General features: G+C 38.6%; 1 protein-coding gene across 2 annotated transcripts in view; it reads right to left on the reverse strand.

Moving 5' to 3' along the window:
- Positions 1-1,262: 1,262 nt before the first annotated feature.
- Positions 1,263-15,505, reverse strand: part of cspg4 (chondroitin sulfate proteoglycan 4) — a 71,161-nt gene continuing 56,918 nt past the window's right edge. For both annotated transcript variants that reach the window (XM_048157641.1, XM_048157642.1), the window contains 6 exons: positions 12,047-12,223; positions 10,208-10,406; positions 8,382-8,513; positions 7,964-8,124; positions 7,444-7,627; positions 1,263-6,484 (listed from right to left, as the gene is read on the reverse strand). In XM_048157641.1, coding sequence (XP_048013598.1) covers positions 4,674-6,484; positions 7,444-7,627; positions 7,964-8,124; positions 8,382-8,513; positions 10,208-10,406; positions 12,047-12,223 — 2,664 coding nt within the window. In that variant the 3' untranslated portion in view covers positions 1,263-4,673. The remainder of the gene's footprint in view (positions 6,485-7,443; positions 7,628-7,963; positions 8,125-8,381; positions 8,514-10,207; positions 10,407-12,046; positions 12,224-15,505) is intronic.

The raw sequence follows: 15,505 nt of genomic DNA on the forward strand, positions 1-15,505 counted from the left end.
TTCAAATAGATAGGACTTGAGCTGCGTCCGAAATCGCGTACTGTTGAGTAGGTACTACATTTGAATTTAAATTTACTTCATGACTGTTAAAAAAGTACATTCTATATTGTACGAATGTGTGTAGCATGAATGAATTCGGACGTACTATATCAGCCATGTTGTTACTATCATATGACCTACGAGTGTCGGTTACATCCCTTCAACCCTTCACAAATCCTCTCCCATGGCCTCACGACATAGTAAAGTGTCCATCATATGCGCACTTCAGAATCTCGCCGGAAGTAGAAAGTCATCCAGGGACTTTTCGCCTACTGTTTTTCGAATACTATAAATTCGGACATACTATTCTGTTCGCATACTGTTTTTCGCATATTATATAGTAGAGAAGTATTCGATTTCGAGTGCAGCTTTGGTCTTGGATGCCCGAAATAGCTGCCCGGAGGTGTTCCAAATATGGCCGCCGAGTGAACAGACTTTCCTTTAAAGGGACTTTGCTTCTGTGTCTACGTCCGAATGCTGGCTCAAGATTGGGTGAAGCTGATCACGTGAGCAGCAGGACGCATGCGACCAGCCAATAATGAGTCGGCGTTCTGACGTAAAAGTGCTGGACGTAAACATAACGTATGAGAATGACACAGAAGAGAAGATATTGTTGAATAAAGCTATTTTTGTTTTGTTTTTGCGCACAAAATGTATTCTCGTCACTTCATAACATTAAGGTTGAACCACTGGAGACATGTCGACTGTTTTAACAATGTCTTTAGTGCCTTTCTGGACCTTGAAAGTGGGGATTATATTGCTGTCTATGGATGAGTCATAGCCTATACCTCTTTAGGTTTCATCAAAAATATCTTAATTTGTGTTTGAACGAAGGTCTTACAGGTGTGGAACTACATGAATTTTCATTTTTGGGTGAACTAATCCTTTAAATATATAAAATATAATAAAAGTGCATTTATTTTATATTAAAATGTTTAACAAATATGTGGATGCATAATTCCCAAAAACAAAAGCAAATCCAAACAAAGACCTTTTTTTTCCACTTTTTATTTTATGTTGTTGGGACCATAACATATTACTTTTTTTCTATAGGGACATAATGAAGTTCACAAACTTTTAAAAGAGCAAAAACTAAACTAAATATAGATGCTAAAAATAAATTATAACACTGGAAATGAAAACTCTCACCCACAAATGTAATCTTTAAAGAGCTGGAGGAAAGTGCATTTTGATTCTCATGACAGGTTTTTGTGATTTGACATTATATATTTACAAGCAAACAGAATAATCCAAAAACACATAAATTGGGGTTGTACATGGTTTTGGGTTTAAGGTTGACATATCCCCATAAATACCCAGAGAACAAACACCATTGATGACCTGAGTTTTCATGTGATCTCAATTCTGCTCTGCAGAAACACAGATATAAATGTCCTGAGAGGTCACAGATGGGATATCATAACCCCAGGATATGCAGTTAATACTAGCTTAATAAACAAAAGGGAAAATCAGATCAACAGTGATATAAATTCCATATGCAGTACCTTGGGAAACGATCGTTTCTCTCTATAATTACACTCAGGAATGACGAGGAGGAATTGGTCTATGATTATAAGGAACATCGCTATTGTCAGATAAGAAAAAATAGCCAAACAACCAATTAAAACATCTAATTATACAGTTCAGCCAGTGAAAATCCCAATAATTAACTGCAATCCAAAGAGAACCAGTGATAATGGGCAGTCTTTTATAGAAAATTAAAACTGTTTACTCATCTTCAGGTCGATCCAAACACGTATGAGCAAAATGGGTGTTTTTTACACCCAAAAAGTAAGTATATTAATTCAATTTAAGTGACACAAAGTTTTGAAGAACTGTAAGGTTGTGTAAATTTATGACAAAATTAAAATTTTTTGGTGAATTATTCCTTTAGCCGCACTTCAATTTCTTTATTTCCTCATATGCAATCACTGTATATATATATATATATATATATATATATATATATATATATATATATATATATATTTCTACACCTTAGACATAATTTTGTAAAATGTGTATGTGCAGACATACTTTCACCCAAGCATGCAACAACTTACACATTTTCCTTTAATGAAACCTAAAACAAAAGCTGTGTGAACTGAACTCAGAAACAGCTCTGGAAAATAGTCGCCGCAGCCTGAGGAATAATGACCTCATATCTTCCCTGCAGCCAATCAGAACACAGCGTGAATTCAGCCACTGCTGACTCGCTTCCTGTCCGTGGCTGCAGTTCTGGAGGAGAAAACTTTTACAGTTCTTCAGTGCCTGTAATCAGTGCAGTGGATGAAAGCATTTACGGACAAAACAAATACAACAAACCGAGTAGAAAAGATAGATTTATAGAAAAATAACTAAAAGCATTTGTTTTACTTTCGCATGACTGATATGAGGATTAGTAAATGTGAATTCTCTTGATCCATCAAATTTTGCAGCACTGGGTTATGTCAAAAGTGAGAAGATAACATAACATGGCTTATTTAAGCAGGCATGATATGATTTCAAAGTGGCACTAGTACCATAATCTGACAGAACTAAAGATTTAATTTGTCCACCTGCCATACTAGCCTTTTATTGACCACACTATTACTGCACTGTAATACTCCGCCTGACCTGTAGAGGACAGCACAAAGCTGTGACATCTGTGATTTCGCTGCTCTGAAGTACAAAGAATAAGTAGCTTAGACAGCTGAACACTTTCAAATGAGTTGTACAAACATGTCTACCTTCTGACTGTTGTTGTTTCCATCTTTATCATCTGCAGTTTTCCCTACATTTTACACCTTCTTTGGCTGGTTCTTTACAACAAGCCACAGCACATCTCTGAGTGTTGAAACATAGTGCACCCACCAATATTTCCCTCAAAATTGCGCTGATGTTGAAATTTACATCATGCCAAAGCATACTTTGAGCTTAATTAAGAATATTATGATTATTATGCTGTCAGTTACCACAGAAAAAAAAGTTCTTAATAAGCACTTGCAATGGGAGTCTATAGGGAAATGTATTCCAAAGGGTTTAAAATATGAAATTTGCTGCTTGATTTTTTTGTTAAGCTACTTATTTTTAGAGTTATTTCACCCAAAAATGAGAACAAATCTCTTGCGGAAGCTCAAACGTGCTGCGTAACACAAGAATTAATCTCATTGGTTCTACCAGAAGCTCAAATGTGATGCGTAGAGGCGGTAGACATTTGTGCATCCAGGAACAGGATTGGGAAAAACTGGTCTGAATCATGCCTTTTGAGGTGGGACTACGTTTCTAAAAGATGAATTTACCTAGTTTACAGGCTTTACACGGTCATAACTGGTTTAAATTTTGGATAACTTTTCACAGACAAGATTAGTAAGTAATTTTTACATAGCAGTCTCATGTAATGTAGAATGCTGAAATCTTGTTTCTGTGTGCCCCATAGACTTCCACTATAAGTGCATGACTTTTTGTTATTTTCTCAGGTAATCAGCATCATGTAACAAATGCTGTTGACAGAGCTTAACTTGTATTGAACTCAGAATATTCCTTGAAGCAAGTGATCACAAAGGTGCCAAATTGTCAGAGCAATTTTAAATTGCACAATGTGTCACAAAAGAAAACAGGCTACTGGGAAAAACGCACATATATTGATCAGTGTTTAAAAGCAACACAAACACAAAACATAAACGTAAATAACACTGAAAAATAAGATCTTAACCAATTTACTGCCTAAACATACATACAATGGATTGTTCAAACATATGCTATGTTCTTGTCCAAAAGTACCTTAAAAGTTTGTTAATTCAGCCTCAGCTGAAAAATGACTATTAGACCATCAGCACACACACAGATCTGGTTGTGCCCTCTTAACACCTGATATTAAGATGCGTTTTGGTCGATCGGATCACAAGTGGATGAGGGAGACACATACCTGTTTACACCTGGTGTTTTAATCCATCTCTTTTCTCCACTGTCAACCACTTCGGTCCTGAGTTCTTTGAGGGGAGGGTCTATGGGTGCTTAAATGTATGGGTTTTTTCAGCTCTTTTGACCTGATGGTCAAAATAAGCTTGCGCAATTTACACATGAATGCACACAGAGATGATGGAAAAACATACAGAGAGCATCAGCTTTCGTTTCTGCTCTGAAAGCCGCAAGACTACATCGAACACTACGAGTGTGTTTAAGAAATCAAGAATGGTGAGAGAACATTGTGCTTGGTACATTTTTCATCTTTACACCAAACTTGGGTCTTCAGCCGACAAAGTTTAAAATCTGTCTGGCTAGCACACTTTTCATAAGTAAGAAGTCAGTAGGCGGAGAGCAGGCAGTCTTTAGTGGGTGTTCGAATGCATGAGCGTTTACACTACAAAAGCAATCCGTAGAATGCGTTTCCGACTACCTCTGGAAGTGGTCAAAAGCAGACAAACTCAAAACGTTTTACACCCCATTTACACTTGTATTTAGTGTCGTCCACTTGTGAACTGATCGACCAAAATGCATGTTAATACCAGGTGTAAACAGGGCCTTAGAAACCCTAAACTCAGACATGTGCTGAACTTTAATTCTTAAGCATCAATAATGGCAAGAAAACTGTATAACACTGACTGGAATGATTCAAGGCCTTGAAAACACAAGTGTCCGGTCGCCTCCCCATCTCAAACCCAGTACTGATTCTTTTTCAGTGCTGGGTTTGTTGTCCGACAGTGCTGTATTAACTCAGGATCTGCCCCTTTGGAGTCCACGTTTGACATGGGGATGTTGTTTGCAGGATCGGTTTTCCTAAAAGTCTCCTGATTCACTTCTCCATTCTTGGGCTTCGCTGCCACTGTTTGGACATTGTGCTTCCCAGTTTTGTTGCGTCGGACTAAGTAGTATGCCAGTAGTGCAGCCACGAGCATGAGTAGGAGGATGGCAAGGATGGGAATAAGGATAGCCCACAGCGTGTTCCGTCTAGACACCACAGGAGTGGCTCCAGTGCTGCCAGGAGCCACGTCGCCATCTCCTCTCCACCTGGGCTCGGGTTGACCTGCGTCACTCTTGTCGGAAACGGACACCGGTGGAACTTTGAGCAGTGTGGCGCCATAAACTCTAGAAGGGTCGTAAGGAACAACGTGGAAGGGCAAGACGCACTCTGCAGGAGGAACGCCGTGCGCCTTTAGGAGGAAGCGTGCTTCATCTTGACTTTGACTTCCAACGTTTTGACCCCCAGTTGTGTTTAAGATCTCCAAAGCTACCCGTCCTTCATCCAGGTCTCGTTGGGTGAAGGAGCTCACTGGTTGGCCATCATCTGGCCCACCCCTCTTGATGAACCGAGCTCCTTGAGGTTGTTGGATCATGCTGAAGGTTGGAGATGTTCTGGTCTTGTTGGCCAGAGGTGTTGCATCCAACAACTTTCTGTCTACAAGTACAGTAGCACCTCTGGGGAGCACGGGATTCTGGGCCAGATTTGCCAGTGGTTTCACTGTAATGTTGAGGACTGAGGACACGTTCGCTGCCCTGCTTCGGGCCACAAAGGCCACGCTATCTCTCGGTGAGGTGGACTTCACGAAACGGACGCTTACTCTTCCCTGTTTAATCTGCTTCTGCGTGAAAGCCGAGGTCGGCTGTCTGTCCACCATTACAGCTGCGTACTTTGGGACGTTGGTGATCTTATAGAGTACCTCCTCCTCAACGGGACCCCCAGTGGAGGTGTTCAGCATGTCCTCGGTGATTAGTGTCTCATCGTCTCCCTGCTTTACGTGGATCTCTGGAGCTTTGTTCAGTATTAGAGACCTGGCCAGGATTCCAATATGCAGTGTGTACGGGTCCGTTTGGTGTTTCCCGTCAGATACTATAAATTCCATGAAGCCATCAGACAGACTTCCATCACTGACGAAAGCAACCCGCCCAGTGTTGATGTCTTCCTGGCTGAACTGGTTGATCCGGTCTCCATTGTCAGTGTAGATGAGATATCCATTAGCTGGACTCTTGGAGATGGTGAATCGGACCTCGTCTGGTGTGCTGTCCTGGTCGACCGTGTTGAGGTAGTTTTTGGAGATGATGGTCGTGGAACCCTGTAGTGCTTCTAAAAGCAGGTCCAAGCTTGCGAGTTCTGGTGGGTTTGAGTCTCGCCGTCTGATGGAGATCAGGAAGATCTCCTCCAGAACCACGGCACCGGGCTGAACTTGCGGGGTTCGGCCACTGGGGTTCAGATGGACACGGAAAGAGAAGCTATCAGAAGATGCTCCGGAGTCATCGTGATAGTACTCCAGATCACCACGTGCCACATCGTCCTGCAGGAAATGGGGAGCGTCACGGGGCAGGTCAGACCCTCCAAGAGTGAGTCGTCCATGAACGGGGAACCGACGAACTTCGTAGACGATGTCCTGCCCCTTCCTCTTCTGCTCAGGCAAACTGGCAAGCAGGTTAGAGGCATCCAGAACAGATTTGTCGATCACTTTAGACTGCCCCTGCACCACGGACACACCTGCAATACATTAACAAAATACCAAAGGCAAAGAATTAAAATTTCCTGATAATTTATTCACCCCCATGTCATCCAAGATGTTTATGTATTTCTTTCTTCAGTAGAAAATAAATTAAGCTTTTTGAGGAAAACATTCCAGGATTTTTCTCCATATAGTGAACTTCAACGTGGAATAACGGGTTGAAGGTCCAAATTGCAGTTTCAGTGGAGCTTCAAAGAGCTCTACACAATCCCAGCCAAGGAATAAGGGTCTTATCTAGTGAAACGATAGGTAATTTTCTTTTAAAAAATACAAATTTATATACTTTTTAACCACATTCACTTTGTAAACACTGAGTCAGTACTTCCGCCTATGTCACGCCTATGTCAGTACTTCCGCCTTTCCAACTTGACACTTTTTTTTAAAATAAAATTTACAATTGTTTTGCTAGATAAGACCCTTATTCCTCATCTGGGATCATGTAAACTGTAATTTGGACCTTTAACCCGTCCCCGTTGAAGTCCACTTCAATGTTTTCCTCAAAAAACTTAATTTCTTTTTAAGTTTTTCTTCGACTGAACAAAGAAAGACATGAACATCTTGGATGACATGGGGGTGAGTAAATTATCAGGAAATGTTTAATTCTGGAGTAAACTAATCCTTTAAATTAGATTTAAGTGTCAGAGCTGTGGTCTAGAGTTTCTAGTAACTTTTTCAAGACCTTGTTTAGCTTGCTGAGGCGTCTTAGAGACACTTTTCAGCCTTTCAAAGTCAGATTTGAGGAACCTTGCCTTACCAGCTCCAACCATATTGACTCATGCAGAACATGCAAGTTTAAATGCAGCCTGAAATGTGTCCTAATCCTGTTTACACCACATTTGCCAATCATTCTCAGTATTCTTTTCACTTTTGTATCAAATGATAAACGGCACCTGCATCAAACCCCTACTCCCAAAAATTAAATTTAATTGGCAGCTACCTTTGTTCTTCCAGAGTTGAGAAGAGACGTTTCGATTGGCTGCATAGTATGAGACAGTGACTGGCAGGCTGTGATGCAGCTCTGTTGCTGGAGGCGATGTGAGGGACAGCTCAACAGAATCTTTCAGGACCCAGAAGGGCTCAGGCGGCATCTGATGCTCATAATACACAGCACCTGCATCCAACTGAACACAGACAGCCACTAATTAAAGCAATAAATGAATAGAGTTTTAGTTCTGAAACTGAAATAGTTGCACACTTCATAAGTTTAGATTGAACAAGCAAAAGCCTGACCATAATGAGAGCATAATGCTGCCCTCTACTGTCTGCTAATAAGATCTACACATACAATGATGCCCTCTTGTGGCCAATGATGGCATTACAATGGATTATTGACAGCATATTGAGGGATTTACTACAATGCCAAAACAAAACTTTTTTTTGGCAATATTATCTAAATCAAAAATTTTAGCTGTATGTGTTACCGTTTTCCTCTGCAAGTATATGTTCACATTATTTACCTCAGTCTGTGTGAATTTGGTGATCTCTTCAAACTGTCCAAGTTGGTTAGGTTTGATTATTCGTCCCAAGCGAGAAGGTTTCACCAGCGAGTATGTGATTTCATCACCGTCTTCACTTGTTATAGCCCGCAAAATATCTCCACTGATCACCTGCCTGGTGCCTGACAAACATCATCAAACAAATCATATCACTTCAATGATTCCTTCTAGAAAACACAGATTTTATACAGCTATAATTGACATAATTGATCTATTAGGTTGTTCCAGATAAGATTACGGACTCTTGAGGAAAATTAAAAATCTGCCTTTTTGAAAATTTGTTTTACACAAAATTTTCTCTCAGGGCCAATAAAGATCTTTCCATTGGCCCAGAGAGAGACAGGTATTTAGATTTAAGCTTGGGATGTGTGGAGCCCACCTGGGAAGACCATGAGTTCTCCCTCCGTTTCCATGGTGATGGTGAGCTGTCTTGCCTTGACAGTGAAGCGGTAGAGAGGTGAAGTGTGTTCTCCATCAGTCACGGTGAAGCTGAACCCACCCGATTCTGAGCCTGAGATCAGACACAAGCAATCATATTCATCACTACATCATGTTACACTCTTACAATAGGCCTAAAGGTTCTTTAATGGCTCCTTGCAGCACATCAGATTTATCAAAGTAACCTTTCCTTATCATGAACCATTTTGGGGGGCGGGTCATTGACGGATAAGGTTTTTAAAAGTGTAAAAAACATAATGGAGATATAATTAATTTTGAAGTTTTATTAAGTGTTAACAATGAGATTATGTTCTTTTTACAATCAATTAACACTGCTTTTGCTTTTTTTTACAATATGGACAAAATTTGTCACCAAAAAGTCATTCGGTTAAACCAAAATTTGACACTTTTGGATATACTAAATGACAATATTTTAAAACAATGCTAACAAGCTGATATCTAGCTAGGACAATTAAGTTTTTAAAAATATTAAAACATTTTTCATGTTTTATAGCGGTTGCACCGAATGACCTGATGTTTCGGGACATGCGTATGATCAAGAGAAAACATGAATTTTTCAAATAGTTAAAATTGAGTTAGTTACTTTGCTTCATGACCATGTGGTCCTTTGGAGGTGTCTGAATGATGTCACATCCTGTCACATGATTCTGACCACATGACTTGATCCAAAATGGTCCCTTTTTATTGGCTACTCCAAATGACATCAATGAAATTCATTTTTCCGGACATTATTTCTCATAACAAAGCAACGACTTCTACACATAATTTTAATACCATTTTGCACTATGTTGATATATGATGTTATAAATCATGCCAGAATAAAAAATATATACATTTATTACATTTTAAGATATTTTAATCACTAATGAAATGGCTGTATTGGCCTTTGGACGGTTAAACCGAATGACCTTTTGACACTTCAACATCTTTAAAATACCTTTATATGTAGCAAAATATAATTAAAACCTTATGGATTAGATAAAAGGGATCTAGTTGTACTACTTTACATACTTTGGATGTCATATCTTTGTTTTTTTTGTTATTATTAAGGCCTTTGGACAAAAAAAAAAAAAAAAGACCTGTCACGTCATTGACCCGGGTATAAAGTTCTTTGTGTTGCTATATGGTTCCTTGGAGATTGTAAAAGGTCTTAATGTTATGTCTTCAATGTATTGGTTTCTGGGGTCTTTAAATAAAAAGTTATTTGGTTGCGAATACTTTTTAGCATGCTGCTAATTTCTGTGATTTCTAATGTGTTCAAAGTTTTTTTTTACATATTGCTATGCGGTTGTTAAGGTGTTCTGAAATGTTTTATCATGCTTTACTAGGCTATATGATTGCCAAGTTGTTCTGAGTTGTTTTTAGCGTGTTATTATATGTGTGCCAAGGTGTTTGGTGTGGGTTTTAGCATTTTGCTATGTTTAGCATGTTGTTGTGCAATTGCTAAGGTGTTTTTGATATGTTGCTAGAGTGTTCCAAATAGTTTTTTCATCATTTTGAGTGGGTTTTATCTATGCAGTTTTTTAAGGTGCTCTGGCTGGTTTTTAACCTGTTGCTATGATGGTTGGGCCTTGAAAGTGGTGGTTAACACAATGCTATGTGGTTGCTATGTGCTCTACATGATTGCTTACATGTTCAGGCCCCAATCTCTTTTCTGGTCCATCCTCAGATAGCCTACTGGTATCTCTGTAGTAGCTAATATTTTATTCTGTTTTCAAAGGTTCAGAGAAATCCATGTCAACCCACCCTGAAGAATGAATAAAACCTCTCCATTATTAATCTGAGCCTGGGTGAAACTGTCCACACTGACATGTGGAAACACTTTAAAGGCAACAATCCCATTGCTGGGCATCTCGATTGAATACACCAACTCCTCTGGAGGGGTGTCCAGATCATCGCTGCTCAGCATATTGGCTGTGATTTCAGACTCCTCGCCAACTAGGAGCTGAAAGGAGAGAGCACACACACAGACAAAGAGAGATAAACAAACCAATAAACATGATGGAACAACTAAACTGTTGTTTTCAGAGGTGTCTAACTGTCTGGAGTTGTTGGGATGTGAAAGAGGCAGTTATGTCTCCTCTGATGCTGCTCTAATGGATGTGTAATGGACAAGTTGCTGAAAGACATTCTTAAACGATCAAATTCAGCTGGGAGAGTGCAGGGCTGCCACACATCACCACACATTTATCTGTTCCTGCCTCCATCTACCGCTCTCCTGAGAGACCGAGCGTAGAAGAGGAAGGAAAAACTGGAATTGAGTACATGGCGTAGTGCCCTGGAACAGAAAGGTCCACAAGTTCATTATCATTTAGTAATCTAGTTTCAACATAATGTGACCTTCAAGATTTAAGTGCATCTCCTTTCTTCCTGCGAGTGCTATATAATGGAGGATAATGCAGTCATTACCAGGGTAAATATTAGTCATGCCAGATAACTGTCTGCACTGCCCCCTGGTGACCATTCAAAGACCTTTACACCATTTTCTGTGAAGCATGTGCATTGGCTTCCACTAGATGGTAGCACTAGACCAGAGTACAGTGCAACTAAAGTTTGTAAGACAAATATCTCCCAAATTGGGCTGGAAATTGCTGTTTCTTCATACTCAATATTTAATAGATGTAACATGGACCAGAAGCTGCATGGCAAATCAAATACCAGCATGCTGTGCTGAGACCTGCTTTGATGGGAAACAGCAATCTTTCTCTCTGATTGGACTGGTGTGTCTGATATATTACTGTGTGTGCGTTTGTGTGGATTCATAGATACCATAGTATACCGAAGTAGTTGATACCATGTGTACTGAATTTAGTTTTTTCCACATTACAGTGATGAAAATTAGATTTTTTTTTTTTTTTGCATTACACTGAGAATTAATTTAATTTGTATCAAAATAAAACTAAAATTGTAAAAATCATAATATAAATCATTTTAATTTTTAAAATGCAAATGAGACTCGCATTATGTGCTTAAATGGTTTGAAAAAAAGTGCAATAAAAATATATATTTCCTGCTTATAAAATACATTTAAATATAATTTTAATATAATGTAAGTATTTATATATTTTATACTTTTAAATCTATTTTTTTCCTTTTGATTTTGGGGTGAAATATGATCCTATAATTTGTGAGATCACCCAATTGTGTTTACAATTTTGGAAAGAGAAGGTCTGAATTTGGATCTTCTCTGTTATTATCATCAGTAACCATTGAAAATTGAGGTGTCCTGGATTAAAGCACGTCTGATTCAGAGACAGACCAAGAGAAAGTGCGCGCGAGTGAAACAACTATCTGCATGTGGAAAAACACATATCATTATTTCACATTTTGCGGGAGTCAAGCGGCATCTCTTATTGGTCTGTTTTCCCTCCAGCCCAGAAGCTGAATTCTTGCCACCATCATGGTTTTCCAAAAATATGAGTTTCCAGGGTGACCAGAAACCACAGAAAGCATCGAGCAAGCAATGAATGACACTCTGTGTTCCAGCGGAGGGAGTCGCTCTGAATTTTCCGACTACGTCTCTGTTCTAGAAGCGTCATTAAAGTTTAAAACGGGGAAAATGGACTGACGGGGAGCTTGGTGTACCTCCAGTCCAGTGTTGCGTTGGATGCGAGGCGGTTCGTCGTTCACAGGGACGACGGTGATGCCGACTATCAGAGATGCACTCCGGCGGGTGATTTCAAAAGCAGACGCCGTGAGAGTGAAACTGTCCTCTGTGGTCTCACTGCTGTCGTGTTGGTAGTACACCTGTCCCTGTTGTACCTGAGGACACACACGACATACACAACAGATATCAGAAATCCAAACACACACACCCCTAATCCTTTTTCTGACCACTGGGGCATTTCAGGTTTTTACACTGGCTTTATTTTGCCATTTTCCAAGTGAAAGGACAATGATAACAGCTTTTTAAAATTCTGTAGATATAGTTTCCCTCCAAAAAGATAAAACAAACAAGGGATAGTTCAGCCAAAATTGAAAATTCTCATTTACTCACCCTCATGCCATCCCTAATGTATATGATTTCTTTCTTCAGATAAACACACATTTTTAGGAAAATAATCCATCTCTGTGAGCCCATATAATGCAAGTGAATGGGTGCCGCTTGTTTGATGGTTGAAAAACCCCACACAGCAATCGTGACTGAAATCCATATGACCCCAGTGGATGAATCAATGTCTTTTGAAGTCAAACAATAGGTGTGTGTCAGAAAAATACTAATATTTATACGGTGGTCCTCTGTGCTTCCGTGTTACTTCTCAAACAAACTTATGTTTTTGTCAAGCTGAACTTGTGAACGTGCCTAGGGCAGCTGGCCGGAAGCGATGGTTTATAGTTAGAAGAGTTTATATTTATACTTATATAAAGTGTTAGCAGATATTAAACATACAGTCCACTAATACTCTAAGGAGAGTTAGTTGACATGTAGTTGCAAAGTTACTTGTAGTCAGTATAATGTCTGTTGGGGAGCATCAATATAAAATGTTAGCAGATATTAAGCAGACAGTCTACTAATATTCTAATGAGAGTTAGTTGACATGTAGTTACAAAGTTACTTGTAGTGAGAATGTCTGTTACAGGGGTCCTTCAAAATAAAGTGTTGGAAGATTTTAAGTAGACAGTCTACTAACACTCTAATGAGAGTCAATTGACATGTAGTTGCAAAGTTACTTGTATTGAGAATGTTGGGAAGCATCAAAATAAAGTGCTGACAGATATTAAACAGACAGTCTACTAATATTCTAATGAGAGTTAGTTGACATGTAGTTGCAAAGTTACTTGTAGTGAGAATGTCTGTTAAAGTGTTGGCAGATTTTAAGTAGACAGTCTACTAACACTAATGAGAATTAGTTGACGTAGTTGCAAAGTTACTTGTAGTGAGAATGTCTGTTGGGGAACCATCAAAATAAAGTGTTAGCAGATATTAAACTGACAGTTTACTAATACTCAGAGGAGTGTTAGTTGACATGTAGTTGCAAAGTTATTTGTAGTCAGTGGAATGTCTGTTGAGGGACCACTTATATAAAGTGTTAGCAGATATTAAACAGTTTACTAATACTCTAAGGAAAGTTAGTTGACATGTAGTTGCAAAGTTACTTGTAGTCGGTAGAATGTCTATTGGGGAACCATCAAAATAAAGTGCAAACAGATATTAAACAGACAGTCTACTAATATTCTAATGAGTAAGTTGACATGTAGTTGCAAAGATACTTGTAGTGAGAATGTCTGTTGAAGGGGACCATCAAAATAAAGTGCTGGCAGATATTAAGCAAACAGTCTACTAATACTCTAATGAGAGTTAGTTGACATGTAATTGCAAAGTTACTTGTAGTCAGTAGAAAGTCTGTTGGGGAGCATCAAAATAAAGTGCTGATAGATATTAATTAGACAGTCTACTAATATTCTACTGAGTTGACATGTAGTTGCACTTGTAGTGAGAATGTCTGTTGGGGGACCACTTATATAAAGTGTTAACAGATATTAAACAGACAGTCTACTAATATTCTAATGAGTAAGTTGACATGTAGTTGCAAAGTTACTTGTAGTGAGAATGTCTGTTACAGGGGTCCTTCAAAATAAAGTGTTGGCAGATTTTAAGTAGACAGTCTACTAATACTCTAATGAGAGTCAATTGACATGTAGTTGCAAAGATACTTGTAGTGAGAATGTCTGTTGAAGGGGACCATCAAAATAAAGTGTTGGCAGATATTAAGCAAACAGTCTACTAATACTCTAATGAGAGTTAGTTGACATGCAGTTGCAAAGTTACTTGTAGTCGGTAGAATGTCTGTTGAGGAGCATCAAAATAAAGTGTTAGCAGATATTAAACAGACAGTTTTCTAATACTCTAATGAGAGTTAGTTGACATGTAGTTGCAAAGTTACTTGTAGTCAGTACAATGTCTGTTGGGGAACCATCAAAATAAAGTTCTGATAGATATTAAACAGACAGTCTACTAATATTCTACTGAGTTAGTTGACATGTAGTTGCAAAGTTACTTGTAGTGAGAATGTCTGTTACAGGGGTCCTTCAAAATAAAGTGGTGGCAGATTTTAAGTAGACAGTCTACTAATACTCTAATGAGAGTCAATTGACATGTAGTTGCAAAGATACTTGTAGTGAGAATGTCTGTTGAAGGGGACCATCAAAATAAAGTTCTGATAGAGATTAAACAGACAGTCTACTAATATTCTACTGAGTTAGTTGACATGTAGTTGCAAAGTTACTTGTAGTCAGTACAATGTCTGTTGGGGAACCATCAAAATAAAGTTCTGATAGAGATTAAACAGACAGTCTACTAATATTCTACTGAGTTAGTTGACATGTAGTTGCAAAGATACTTGTAGTGAGAATGTCTGTTGAAGGGGACCATCAAAATAAAGTGTTGGCAGATATTAAGCAAACAGTCTACTAATACTCTAATGAGAGTTAGTTGACATGCAGTTGCAAAGTTACTTGTAGTCGGTAGAATGTCTGTTGAGGAGCATCAAAATAAAGTGTTAGCAGATATTAAACAGACAGTTTTCTAATACTCTAATGAGAGTTAGTTGACATGTAGTTGCAAAGTTACTTGTAGTCAGTACAATGTCTGTTGGGGAACCATCAAAATAAAGTTCTGATAGATATTAAACAGACAGTCTACTAATATTCTACTGAGTTAGTTGACATGTAGTTGTAAAGTTACTTGTAGTGAGAATGTCTGTTACAGGGGTCCTTCAAAATAAAGTGGTGGCAGATTTTAAGTAGACAGTCTACTAATACTCTAATGAGAGTCAATTGACATGTAGTTGCAAAGATACTTGTAGTGAGAATGTCTGTTGAAGGGGACCATCAAAATAAAGTTCTGATAGAGATTAAACAGACAGTCTACTAATATTCTACTGAGTTAGTTGACATGTAGTTGCAAAGTTACTTGTAGTCAGTACAATGTCTGTTGGGGAACCATCAAAATAAAGTTCTGATAGAGATTAAACAGACAGTCTACTAATATTCTACTGAGTTAGTTGACATGTAGTTGCAAAGTTACTTGTAGTGAGAATGTCT

This window comes from Megalobrama amblycephala, linkage group LG15, assembly GCF_018812025.1.
Source record: "Megalobrama amblycephala isolate DHTTF-2021 linkage group LG15, ASM1881202v1, whole genome shotgun sequence".
Taxonomy (NCBI): domain Eukaryota; kingdom Metazoa; phylum Chordata; class Actinopteri; order Cypriniformes; family Xenocyprididae; genus Megalobrama; species Megalobrama amblycephala.